The sequence below is a fragment of the Tamandua tetradactyla genome, chromosome 2, assembly GCF_023851605.1.
Source record: "Tamandua tetradactyla isolate mTamTet1 chromosome 2, mTamTet1.pri, whole genome shotgun sequence".
Taxonomy (NCBI): domain Eukaryota; kingdom Metazoa; phylum Chordata; class Mammalia; order Pilosa; family Myrmecophagidae; genus Tamandua; species Tamandua tetradactyla.
In genome coordinates, this window is record NC_135328.1 from 62349105 (window position 1) to 62362179 (window position 13075).

Here is a 13075-nt window from a genome sequence, read left to right on the forward strand (position 1 = left end):
CTATTTTGATAACACAGAGGTACTCTGTGTCCTTTATATACTGCCTATGTACCTGTGCTTTATACATAGAAAGAGTAAAATTCTTTCATCCTTCCCCAAGAATCAATTTTCATTCCCTTGGGGTCAAAGTTACCCCCGCCTTGAGGAGCCTGATGTAGATTGAAAGTTTCTCCTTCCTGGTTCTGAGCTCTCTCATATGAAGGAATTCCAGAATTGGGAAGGGAAGCAGATGCAGAGAGAAAAATCCTTTCCAAAGTTGCAGGCGCGGTGCTTGGCTGTGGGTCCCCACTGACCCTGGGATCATTCAGGAACCAGCCTGCTTTCTGGGATTCAGAAGGCACCAGCAGCTAAGGTTCCTGCCACCGCTCCTGCTTTTATCCTTTCAACAATTATTGAGTACCTACTGTGTGCCAGGCCCTGCCTGGGTTCTGACCATCCAAGTAGTGGATGAGCTTGAGTCTCTATCCTCAAGGAACACAGTCTTATGGGGAGATAGGTGATTATAAAGAAGGAGCTAAGTAAGAAGTGGAGAATGAGATGCCTGGAGATTGTGGGGCTCTAAGGGGGGCTCATAGCCCAGACTAGGGGCCAAAGCCAGGGGTGGTTTTCCAGAAGAGGAGACAGAGCGGAGTGTGTGTGGGAGAGAGAGAGAGAGAGAGAGAGAGAGAGAGAGAGACAGAGACAGAGACAGAGACAGAGACAGAGAGAGACAGAGACAGAGTTCTTTTTGGGCCTGGGAGCAGCAGTTTGAGGGGATAGGGGTGTGGGCAGCACTGCCAAGAAGCAGCAGGAGAGGCACTGGTAGGCTGGCCAGGCATGCCATGTGAGGGACATGGTGAGATGAGATTTTAGAAACCCTTGGGAACTGCATATGCAAAATGCTAAAAAAGAGATTGGGACCCATAAGGAGTGTGATGAGAGGAGATAAACCTGGTGGAGCACCAAGGCCCTAAACAACAGTGAAAAATAAAGCACAACTATCTGCAAAAACATGGGCAAATTTTGGAAGCATGAAAAACAGGTTCCAGGAACTTGTAGTTTCCAGGGACTAAACACACAGTATGACATCAGTTCTCCAGCTGAAAAACAAGCTAAAATATATACCTATGTATGGGATAAAAATGTTTGGTGGGGGTAAGGAACAATTCCTCTGGGAAGACAGGGATGGGGGTGGGATGGTGAGGAGCACAGGGGTAGGGGCAGGCTGTTAATACTTGGGTTGGATAAGTTTACATATATATGTGTGTGAAACATTTATTTGTATACTGTCTTTAAAGAGATGAAGAGATGGTTATAGAATGAGGGATCAGCCAATGGACAGGGAGCTGGCGAGATGACAGGGTCCCAGGAGGAAGGGGAGAGGCTTGAGTGTGTCTGACATCCCATGGGGTGGGGCGGGGAGGCAGGGCAGCAGAGCTGGGAGTGACCAGGGAGGGACTACAGCTGTATGGCTGCCTTCCTGTGAGCCTGTGTGGGTCCCTTCCCTTCTCTCGGCCTCAGTGGCCTGGGTACACAAGGTGGGTGGGCTTTCTCATCCCGGGCTTTCCCAAGTAGGGTGACCCGAGCCTCATTCCCACATGGTGAGGGCCGAACAGCCACCAGGCTTCAGGTTCCCACCTTCACCTGCCCCCTGGCACACTCCTGTCCCTCGAGGTGACCTTGGAGGTAGGGCACCTGTGGATCTGTCCAGAACCCCTGCCCGCTGCCCCTGCTCTGCCGTGAACCCACACTGGAACCCTGACCCTGTGCACAGAGCAAACCCTTTCAATCTTCTGGCACATGTCAGCTGAGAGCCGGAGGCACACCAGACACCATTCTGGTGCCAAGGATATAGGTATGAGGAAGACCAAGTCCTTGCTCTGTCAGACGAAGGGGGAAAAACAGGAACTGGGCTTAGGAAGTGTGTGGGAGTGTGGCAACTTTGAGTGAAGCAGCTGAAAGTGAGGGTCTGAGCCACCTGGATACCTGGGCGAAGAGTGTGTCACGCTGAGGGAACAGCCACTGCAAAGGCCCTGAGGTGGGAGCATGGAGGAAACTGTGCTGGACTGGAAAGAGGGAGGGGAAAGTAGAAGATGAGGTCAGAGAAGAAAGGGGGAGTGGAGTGGACTGAGACCAGGCTGAGGAGAAAGTTGAGGCCAAGGCTTGGAGCAGAGGCAAGGAAGATCTCTAGAGAAGAGGCAGGCCCCACTGCAGGATGGAAAGATGGAAGGAAGGAAGGGAGGGAGGGAGGGAGGGAGAGAGAGGGAGGAAACCAGCCAAGTTGGGGTGGGGTGGGTGCCATGGCACCTTCTGAGTCCTTGTTCTTGGCTCTGCTGTCATACTTTTCCACCCAGTCCCTCCACAGCCACACCATTACCCACTCTCTGGCTGGACCCAGGAGGCACATCTGTGTGGTTCCAGGAGCCAGGCTGGGACATGAGCCATGGGAGCCATACCTCTTCCTGGGTCCAGCACAGACTGTGTGACCTGGACAGGACTCCTCCCTTCTTTGGGCCTCAGTTTCCCCGTGTGTTATAAGACTTGGATTTGTTGATGTCTGAGGAGCCCCGAGTTCTGATGTTTTCCTGCATATTGCAACCACGTGTCATAACCCACCCCTGCCACAGCAGAGGCTGCAGTCAAGATGGAAAAGGGGCAGGAATGACCAGCCCAGGGCCAGGACCCTTCAGGGCTTTGTATATAAAAGTTTTGTCCATAGCCTGGTGGCCCTGGGTTTGGGGCAACTTATTACTCCTAGTCTGACTTCCTCTCTCACTCATTCACAGGGTCTCCAGCACAGGCAGCCACGGGCAGCACCCCAGTCTGGCTGGTCCCACTATCTCCTCCCTAAGATGTGGCCATGCAGCCTGGGAAGGTGCATCTGTTTCAGGTTCCCCTTAGTCATGGCCATAGCTGTACTCAGAGCCATGCAGCCCACCTTGGCTCTGGACCCCCTAATGATCTCAGAGTAGGAGTGAGCCTGCACCTAGCCCTCCTGTGCAGGCAAGGGCTCATACTGTGGCACTTTAGAGCACAATGAAGCCAGCCCACATGGATCCAAATGCCTGCTCTGCCAATAACTGTGCAACCTTAGGTAAGACAGGATGATAATAGCTCCCACCTCAAAGAGCTGCTGTGAGGATGAAAGAAGTTGTGCCTGGATGTGGGGTGTGTAGTAAGTGTGTAAGTGTTTGCTGTTATCATTACTCATCTTTTCATGTCATCCTCCAATTATCATGCCCATTTTACATGTGAGCAAACTGAGACTTTACATATGAGAAAATTAAGACCCAGTACAGGGCCATAGAGAGTAGAGATTCCAATCCTTGTTAATGTGCCTCCCAAGCCTGTGCATTAACCCAAGCCCCAAGCATGCAACTTTGTCTAGTTTTCAATTGGCTTTTAAATCATGAAATATGGGCGGTGCGATGGTGACTTAGCAGGCAGAGTTCTCACCTGCCATGCCGGAGACCCAGTGCCTGCCCATGAAAAAAAAAACATAAATGGTGAAATATATTCTGTAAACGTGAGTATGTATATAACATATAGGTATAATTAAAATAACAATAAACACCCAAGTTCTCCTCTCCCAGTGCTGAGCAGGTTATTTGATCTCTCTGGGCTTCAGTTTCCTCACCTGTAAAATGGGGATAAAGAGGCTCAGAGGCTCAGAGGTGCTTCAGATTTAATTTTGCCATTAGCTTTCCCCTGAGATGGAGCAAGACCAGTGGAGTTTTCAACAGCTCATGCCTGCTCTGCCTTTGTGCTGAGGAGCTGAGGTGGGGTTGCTGATGGAAGGGGTGTGGAGTATAGGCGCTTCTGGAGATGATCTGGCCCAGTGGCCCTGGTGAGAGGGGGCAGGAGGCTCGGAGGCTGAGTCATGGGCCTGGAAGGAGACACACAATTCAGATCCAGGTATACCAGGATGAGGCCACAAAGTTTGGGCTGAGCCTTTGAGTCCTCCAGAGACTCAAACAAATCCTTGTTGGTCGATAAGGAGGATTCCTCAGATGAGGGTGGCAACAGGTTCCTGAAGCAGCCCTGCCAGGCTAGCAACAGTGTATTCTTTCTTATCCCCCACCTGTCCATCTCTACTCTGGCCACTGACCCTGCGCTTGGGGAGAAAGATGACCTCCAGAGGGAGGCCAGTCATGGGGAGGGGGGCATGCTGAAGGTGCTCTCCGGGGCCCACCTGACTGCTCGGCTCCACAATGGTCCCTGGCCTGGGAGGGGGCTGCCTCATCTGGGCAGCCCTTCTGAATCACATTAGAAGGATTCCTCCTTCTCCCTGACCGCCGGCGTCAGAAGCTTCCCAGCTCTCTGTAGGGTTATAGGTAGGGCTGAACCAGTTGGATGGAACACTAGGAGCAAAGGCGGCCCAGAGTTGTGATCTGAAAGTTGCTCCGTGTGGCTGCAGGGGAGATGGCAAGGTAGGGAGTGTCTGGAGGGGCCTCCAGGGCCAGGTTGGGTGGATGGGCCTTGCATCTCTGAGAAATTTAGAGAGGAGTGTAAAGCCAAGTAATGGCAGAGCTAGATTTGTGATTGAGAAAGAGCCCTGCAATCCCTGTGTGGAAGATGGATTGGAGGGAGAGGGACTGGACAGGAGAGCTGCGAAGCGGGGAAGAAGGGGAGGGGATGCCCAGAAAAGAGAGACATAGAAGCCAGGAGCTGTGGACCTTGGGTTGGTTGTGGGAGGGCTTGAGGAGGTCACACAGGAGACAGTTTTGTGAGGGGAGGGCGATGATGGGTTGGTGTTGGAGATGCTTGGGGGAATGTTTGGGAAAAGATGGCCTGAGACTCATCCCTGGGCTGGAGATTGAGATTTTTAAGCCCAGCAGTGGCAATCAAATGTTTGCAGACAGATGAAATGGCCCTGGGAGCACTTACATTTTAAGGGATGGGAAAAGGGTTAGAGGCAGCTAAGGGACCATGATCTCCCTTGGCCCCAGGAGCCTGAACACTCTGGAGCCTTAAACTGACCATGTGTCCTGGGGCCAGTCCCTTTCCTGGGGAGGTTCGGATGGGTCAGGACAAGCAGAAGCTCACACTGTCCTAGATAATCTGGAGGAAAATCCCAGATACCCTCATCCCTCAGGACTTCTCTACAGGCTTCTGCCCCCATCTTTGGCTCTGAAATCTCTAACTTCTGTCCTGTCCTCAGTTACCTGGCTGTAGATGATAGAGTGAACAGGACTCAGTTCATTGTACGTCAACAGCTCCCCAAATTAGATCTCCAGCCCAATGCTGTCTCCAGCCTTCAGACTCCCATGTACAACTGCCTACTAGACAGATTTTCATCCTCCAAGCCTGCTCCTCACCCCACTTTAGTAATGGCAGACCCAATCTTCCAGTTCTAGGCCAAAACCTTTGAAATCATCCCTGACTCTGTCTCTTCCACCCCATATCCCAGCTGTTGGCAAATCCTATAGGTGTTTTTATTTGCAAAATATCCAGAATCCAACTACTACTCACCATCCCACCACGGTCACCCTCGTATAAATCACTGTTGTCTCTCTTGGAATATAGCAGTGATCTCCTGACATTGTCCTTGCCTCTCCCCTTGCCTCCATACCACACTACAGTGGATTGTCAATACATCACCCTGAGTGATCCCTTAAAAAAATGAATCGTGTCTTATTTACTTCTTGTCCCAAATCTTTCTAATCCCATTTCCTGTGATTTTCTCTCACTCACTTCCCTATAGCCCCCAGGCCTTGCTGTTCCTTCAACGTCCATGGCATATTCCCACTATAGAGACTTTGAAATATTTTCTTTGCCTGGAATTTCTTCCTTCAGATACTTCAGTGAAGGAATTTCTTTCCTTCACTTTAAGCACTGACTACTGTGTGTAAAATATTCCCCCCACCCCATTTCTCCACTGCTGCTTTTTTTTCCCCCCTTTCCTAAAGCATTTTTTATCAGCTGACATATTTGTGTATGTTTATTCTGGCCTCCCCAAAAATAGAACATAAGCTCCAAATTGGTAGGAACTTTGTCTATCTTCTTTGCTGTTGATTTCAGTGAGCACAACTAAGTTTGGTGCATAGGAGGTGCTTAATGAACATAGGTTGAATGAATGAGTGAAAGGCCAGAATACTGTGTCCAATAATCTATGGACATCCATCCTTGGATGTTCCACAGGACCTGAGACTCAGACTGGAGAGCAAATGAACCATGGGGATGGTGAGGCAGGGAGTTTACTGCTATCTTTACCTTCTGCATATCATATTTCAGTCTTGCTTATATTTTCAACCCTGTGCTTATGTATGCAAGGAAAACACAGTATTTGATAACATGAAAATGTGACAAATTTCATATATTGGTCATAAACTCTACTTTTGAAAAGTTTTAAATAAAAAGAGTCTTCTGGGGCTATGTGAGAGTGTGCCTTCCACACAGACACAAGGCTCTTGGTTTGGAGATCGATACCATCCCCTAGTGATTACTATAGGAAAAAAAATCCCATCTTCCCCAGAGGCTGCTGAATTCTTCTTTGTTGGGGGACAGTATATAAGCTTCCCTCCCAAATGTCCTTACCCACTGGGCCACCTTGACCTGAAGACTCCAGGATGAGCCCTATAAGCTGGCCCTGCTCTGCCAGTGGGGAAGGACACAGGTTTTGGAGTAAGATCTAACTGGAATTTCAGATCCCCAGTTGAGTGATCTCAGGCAAATGACCAAATTTCTCCAAGCTTCCATTTCCCCATTGGTAAAACGGAGATAATAATATGTGCTTCACGGGCTTTGAGGAGTGGATGAGGAGTTAAAGAGACAATCACAGTGTCTGGAGCCTATCAAGTGCTCAGTAGGCTGTTAACCTACTGGGCTGTACTGTTGTGTACCCAAACAAAGTCATGTTCTTTAATCCTGATTCAATATTGTTAGGTGGGATCTTTTAGATTAAGTTGTTTCCACTGAGTTGTGACCTACCCAATTGTGGGTGAGACCTTTTGATAAGGTGATTTTCATGGAGCTGTGTCTCTACGCATTCAAGGTGGGGTTGCTTACTGGAGTCCTTCAATAGAGAACCATTTCTGAAAAAGCCTTAGAGCCAAAACAGCCAACATGAGAACCAGACATTTAGAGATGCAGAAAGAAAATGCCCCTGGGGAAGCTGTTTGAAACCAGAAGCCAAAGACCCCAGTAGACGCAAGCCATGTGCCTTCCCAGCTGACAGGCGTGCTGGACCCATTGGCCTTTCTTGAGCCCAGGTATCCATCACTGGATGCCTTAGTTTGTACATTTTTATGGCTTTAGAACTGTAAACTTACAATGTAAATTCCCCTTTTAAAAGCCATTCCATTTCTGGTATATTGCATTCCAGCACCTTTAACAAACCCAAACACCTGCAAATCAGAAAGGATTCTTGGAAAAGTGTGGGTCAGTAAGCACTTTTGACTCCCTCAGCCTTGCGTCAGGCTTGGAGCCGTGGGGATCACTGAGAGCAGCTTTGCTACCCCTGTCTCTCCAGCAAGAGCCACATTCACGACCGACTCAGTCCTGGGGTGGGACCCAGAAGCTTGTTTGTGCTGAGATGCCATAGGTCACTGGGAAACCCTCTCGACCTACTCATGAAGCCTCACAATGTCCTTGAGCAGCACACAGGGAGGAGCCATTACCCTGCCTGATGGATGCCCAGACTGTTAAGCACACTGACCAGGGTGGAGTGGAGGCCGCAAATCCAAGCATCCTAGCTGTTCAGCCAGGGTTCTCTGAACTACCAGGTCTCTCAGAATTCCAGGACCTTATGAAGGGAGACCTCATGGAGCCTGGGGCTGAAGGCAGTCTTAGCCATGGAAAGGAATCCTAACTAAAATTCCATTTGGGAAAAGGAAAAGCTCACCTTTCTTGAGGACTCAGCCTCCTCCTGGTATAGGGGGTTCTAGGCTGGGAAACCAAAGTCCTGGATTCCAGTTCTATCTTGGCACACACTCTCTATGTGACCCCAGGGAAAGTGTCCCTTCTAAGCTGAGCTTAAGACTAAGGGACAGGACTGGCTTAGAGAATCCTCCGGGGACCCTAGAGCTCTAAAAGGCCATGTGAGATGTTATGGGGCATTTGTGCTGAGGCCAGGTGGGGAGTTTGGGTGGCAGAACTTTCCCCAAAGGTGGAGGGCATGTGAAGGAACTAATGAGGAAGATAAGGAGCCCTGTCCTGACCATCGTTCCCCATTTTAGGAAAGGAGGTGTTTTTCTAGGCTGCCAGGCAGGAACCAAGAAAGCTGGTGCCTTAGAGGAAGGCCTCCCTGCAAACCTAAATCTACAGGGCCCACTGATCAGATTGTGCACCTCTCCTCAAGACTGACATTCCTTCCTTGCCTTCCCTGGTCTGTTCTCTGGCTTGCCCAGACAACTGTCCAGGACAGGATCCAGAGCTGCTTCACAGACCCTGCAATCAGGAAGGCCTGTTTTCAACCCCCGGAGTCCTGCACACTGCCTGCCACTGCATGCCAGGTCAGCACTACTGTGGAGAGGACCCGGCCCTGCCAGACTAGCCAGAGGGAATTCCAGAGATAAGAACTGGTCTCTGGAAAGCTCTGGCCCCCAAAAGGGACTACAATTGGAGAAGAGCATAGGGCTGGGCTTGAGTGGGGAGGAGAGATGCCATCTGACTCTCAGGGAACAACAATGTGTAGTCCTGGAGTCCATAGGCTCCATGTCAGGGGTGGGGATGGTGGCGTCAATGGTGCTTACTCTTAGCCCATACTCATTTAAATCTTGTTCAAGGCCAATGCTTAGTGGAGAATTCACCGCATCCATGAGAAGAGCCTTCCCCTTGCTGAGGAGCTCTGGGGTCTCCTTATTGATCCAAGGAGCCTAGCGTTCTGGTAGTCTGTCCATCCTATCTCCAAGCTCCTGAACTTCTTCCTTTGCACTGCCAACCCCTCAGTGCTCTCCTTCTCTCCCATCTGGATCATTCCTGCAGCTGCTGTCACAAGGTGAACCCTTCAATCCTTTCTGCACACCTCTGAGGGGCTGCTCAGGACAGAGTTGGCAATCTGGCCTGCTGTTTTTACCTGATCCACTAGCTATGAATGCTGACATTTCTAAATGGTTGAAAAAAATCAAAGGAATATTTTGTGACATGGAATAGTTGTAAGAAATTCTTATTTCAGTGTCCATAAATAAAGTGTTATAGGAACACAGCCACACTTATTCTTTTATGTATGTATGGCTGCTGTGACATTACAATGATATAGCTGAGCAGCTGCAATGGAAGTATTTGATCTTTTGTAAAGCTTGCTGACCCCAGCTTTAGATCATAAATCTGGCCATGCCACTCTGCTTAGGATCATTCAGTGGCTCTTCCTGAGCTGATCCTGCTCCACCTCTCCCCCTCATCATTGGCCCTCTCCTGTCTGCCCACACTGGACAACTAATCCTTTCTCAAACACAGCACAAACCACACCCCCAGGGCCTATTTTGTGTGATTTACCTTAACTGGACCCACCTCTCTCCTTATCCAGATAGCAGGCCTATCATCTCAAGATTCGGCTCCTATTTCCTTTCCCCATTCATGTTCTTCCCATATGGAGAAGTAATCCATTTCTAGACTGACAAAATTTCCTTTTGTGGCACTTCAGCTTTTAATCACAGACCAATCCCAGTGCTTTTAAGTATCTGTTCAGGTAGTACCCACTCCCCCTCCCGGATTTGAATTGCATAAGAGAACAAGCCACACCTGCTCCCCATAGCCCCAACACAAGGCTGGCACAGGGTAGGCACAAACATTCACCAGAGAGGCTGTTTAGTGTTCCATAAGCTTTCTTTTTTTAAAATTTTCATTACATTAGCTTTTTTTTTCCCCATAAGGTTTACTTGGCTAGCATAATGGAGAAAGAAGACACATATTTTCCAGTATCAATGATCTAGTATCATTTTCATGAACTCTCAGCACATACAATGAACCAGGCACCCCCCTCATATAGCATCTCATTTAACCCTTACAACCCTGGTGAGGAAGGTGACACATTCTACCCTGCAGCAGGTACATGGCAGAGTCAGAATCTGAAATCAGATCTCCTGCCTTCTGCTGATTCCCAGGTGCTCTCACACATACAGTTCTCTCACTGAATCTACTGCTTGAAAGATGTAAGCAGTAGCACTCATGGCTTCCTATTGTGTGGGGGAGCCATTTGACCCTATGCCAAATGGGTCCAAATAGAGGTGGTTTAATACTTTTCTGTTTCTTTCCTCTAGTTACTTGTTCCCACTCCTGTACCTAATGCTTTTCAAAGCAGGTTGTCTGGGTGAGGACAAAAGGCGTGCTCTTTCTAAGGAAATGAAGTGCCTGGCTTTGTGATGACACTTCTCACAATTTCTTCTGATGCTCTGAGGCTTGTGGCTTGTCTTGGAGCAGGAGGAAGTTGCAGGAAGTCTGGCTTCCACATCATATAGGGGTGCCATTGCAAAGAGGGCCAAAGTAACATAATTGCTGAGGTATCCACTGTAAGAGAGCCTTAAGAATGCCTCCAGTGGGTCACTGGCATAAGCGCTGGATTGTCCACATAGTTTTTTGAAAATTCAAACAAGCTCAGAGCTCAGAAACAGGAAGTCAATATGCCTGCTGAAGGCCTAGGAGAAAGCAACACAGGCCAGTTTAGTCTGAGACTCGTGATGGGAGCAGAGTTAGGGCTACACTGGTCAGTTCAGAGGCCACGGTGTGAACGTTCAGAAGCCATGATATGAACCTGGCAGAAGGAAGAACTTGCTCAATGTCCTCTACCAACATGGTGGATGCTAACGTGACTGTCATCAGGCAGACTTAGTGACATGGTATGAGAGGAACCAGGGACTCAAGAAAATGGAATTCTGTAAATGAACCTGACCCTGTTCCTCTCCTAGGTCTAGAACGGATGGTATTGGGAACCATTACAATTCAGCTAGATAGAACTATAAAAGTTTTTGGCAAAAGACTTAGATAAAATAGCTGGGTGTAAGACAACATGTGTGTTCCCGATATGGTATATAAATTCATTGTTTGGTATTATAGATTGCAAAATTCACCTCTCCTTCCAAAGATTGGGACCAGTTTGGGTTAAGGAAGCAAGGTGCATCTGATGTTGCAGGCATCTTCAGAAGGATAAATAGCTGGGACAATTCAGTGCCATAAAGCTAGTCTCAGAGCCATAAAGTCTAGTTTGTTCAGAAAAAGCCTGGTGTTCATTCAGCCTTCAGAACAATCACAGTGATGGGGTGAGGAGCCTCTTCAAATATATGATTGAATAACCAGTGACCACATGATTGAATCTTGCTGAACTGAAGCACTTCATACAGACAGGAATAGAGGACAAGGGAATTTCTGATACACTCATGCTTTGGCTATATCAGTAAAAGACAGTATGTGAGGCTGTGATTCTGCTAGGCAGTTGGGGACAAGCATGATTTAGCTGCTGGCAAATGAGTCTCCACTATACCTAATCATTCTTCTATCTAAGTGCATCTTGATCTCCTCAGTCCTGGACATCAAAGTAGTCAATTACTGGCTCCTTGGTTATTTTCTGTAAATTACTGCTCCCAGGATTCCTGAAAAGGAAACAAAAATGATCCATGTATGGGAGAAACAGATATAGGTCTTCAGAAAGTTAAGGATCAGCAGATTTACCATTTGTGAAGCTTTGATGAAATGGTGGGGCAAATGTGAGCTGATAATTGTTGACATTTTGGTGATGGGTACACTAGAGTTCATTATATTACTGCTACTCTAAACATTTTCCATGGCAAAGTTTTATATAAAAATACAGCAAACAAAAGAAAAAAAAACATGACAAAGCAAAAACCAAAACCAAAACAGGACATGGCATAAATAGGCCTATATCCCTACCGTGGTCATACAACTGGTTCTGAACACTGCTGTGGCGGTGTCTTAGAATATCTCTCACATTTCCAAAATCACTATCCATGTAGATATGCTTACTGTGCCAACTGGAACCAGGCCGCTTGGTTCCCAGGGGTAAAGAGGGGCTGGTCATGTAAGCTCTGTGGCTACAATGCTCTTGGCTGATGCTGTACCCATGGGCAACACCTAGCTGTCCTGTTCTGTTCCATGGGAATGCCAATTGCTATGACCCTCATGAACTGTCCTAACCACCCTTCCAGAGGTTTTGTGCAGGAGGCACAGAGCAGGTATGACTGGGGCTTCTGTGTGGAAGGGCCAGAACGGGAGTAGGAACCTCTCTGAGTTTCAGAGCTAACTTTCAGCAGTGCTGCCTCAGTCACAGTAGGGTGGTCAGGCTCCCCTCCTGGGCAGGGGGAGAAAAGGAAGGACGGATGTACCCCTTCCTTGCCCCTGTCTAAGAAAAGAACAGGCCAACATGCTACTTGCCATCTTGGTTTTCTTTTCCTTTTAAATTGTTAACATGTTTTTGTTGTAAAAATGATTCAAACCACATAGAGGTAGAGCTAAATATGAAAGTCCCCCTATTCATTACCAACTGTCATCCACAATCCCAACCCATCTTCAGAGAAACTATTGTTAACCACATGATGTTCCAGTTTTAAACTGTCTGTTGTGAGATTGAATCCACAGGACTCCCAGGGTCACCATTTACACTGTGCTCTCCTTGGAGGGAATGTGAGCATCACAAACATCAAACTTCGGACTCCTCTACAATGATCCAAATTTGTCCGACATCCCAAACAAATCCCAGGCCTAAGGACTGCTGCCAATGGTGGGTGTGGCTCAGGATAGTTCTGCTCCTACTGGCTTCTCTGAACTGGCCCCATGGAAAGCAGCTGAAGAATCCTTACTTGTCTGTCTGATGTCTGTGATGAGGAATTGGTGGTGGAGGCCGTGATTGTATTTCCCTTTCAAGTACACCTGTCAGCGTGGTTGGAGGACAAATGGACTTCCCTCTGATAAAAGTCAAAACATAAAGTATTGAAAAGTGATAATGAGCAGATAGCTAGAAACTTAGCCCACGGCTTTGGCACTATGACATTGCTGAGTACTTTCTGCTATGACGTGTCTCCTCTGAGGCATGGTCACCTTCATTAACCCTGTCCCTCTGTTGGGCCTGATGCCTGCTTCCTCTCACTTCAGTTTGTTTCACGGGGAAGTTTTTCTTCAGGCTCTGACAGTGATCTTAAGCCTTCCC

At 48.1% G+C, this 13075-nt stretch overlaps 1 protein-coding gene across 7 annotated transcripts in view; it reads right to left on the reverse strand.

The window, feature by feature from the left end:
* Nucleotides 1-3553: 3553 nt before the first annotated feature.
* The window catches only part of NFX1 (nuclear transcription factor, X-box binding 1), a 114892-nt gene continuing 105370 nt past the window's right edge, over nt 3554-13075 (reverse strand). For 5 of the 7 annotated variants that reach the window (XM_077147942.1, XM_077147943.1, XM_077147939.1 and 2 more), the window contains 2 exons: nt 12729-12833; nt 9726-11504 (listed from right to left, as the gene is read on the reverse strand). In XM_077147942.1, the coding sequence (XP_077004057.1) occupies nt 11432-11504; nt 12729-12833 (178 nt within the window). In that variant the 3' untranslated portion in view covers nt 9726-11431. Of the gene's footprint in view, nt 3866-9725; nt 11505-12728; nt 12834-13075 lie in introns of those variants that run through there. The other 2 variants (XM_077147941.1, XM_077147940.1) reach the window with 2 other exon arrangements.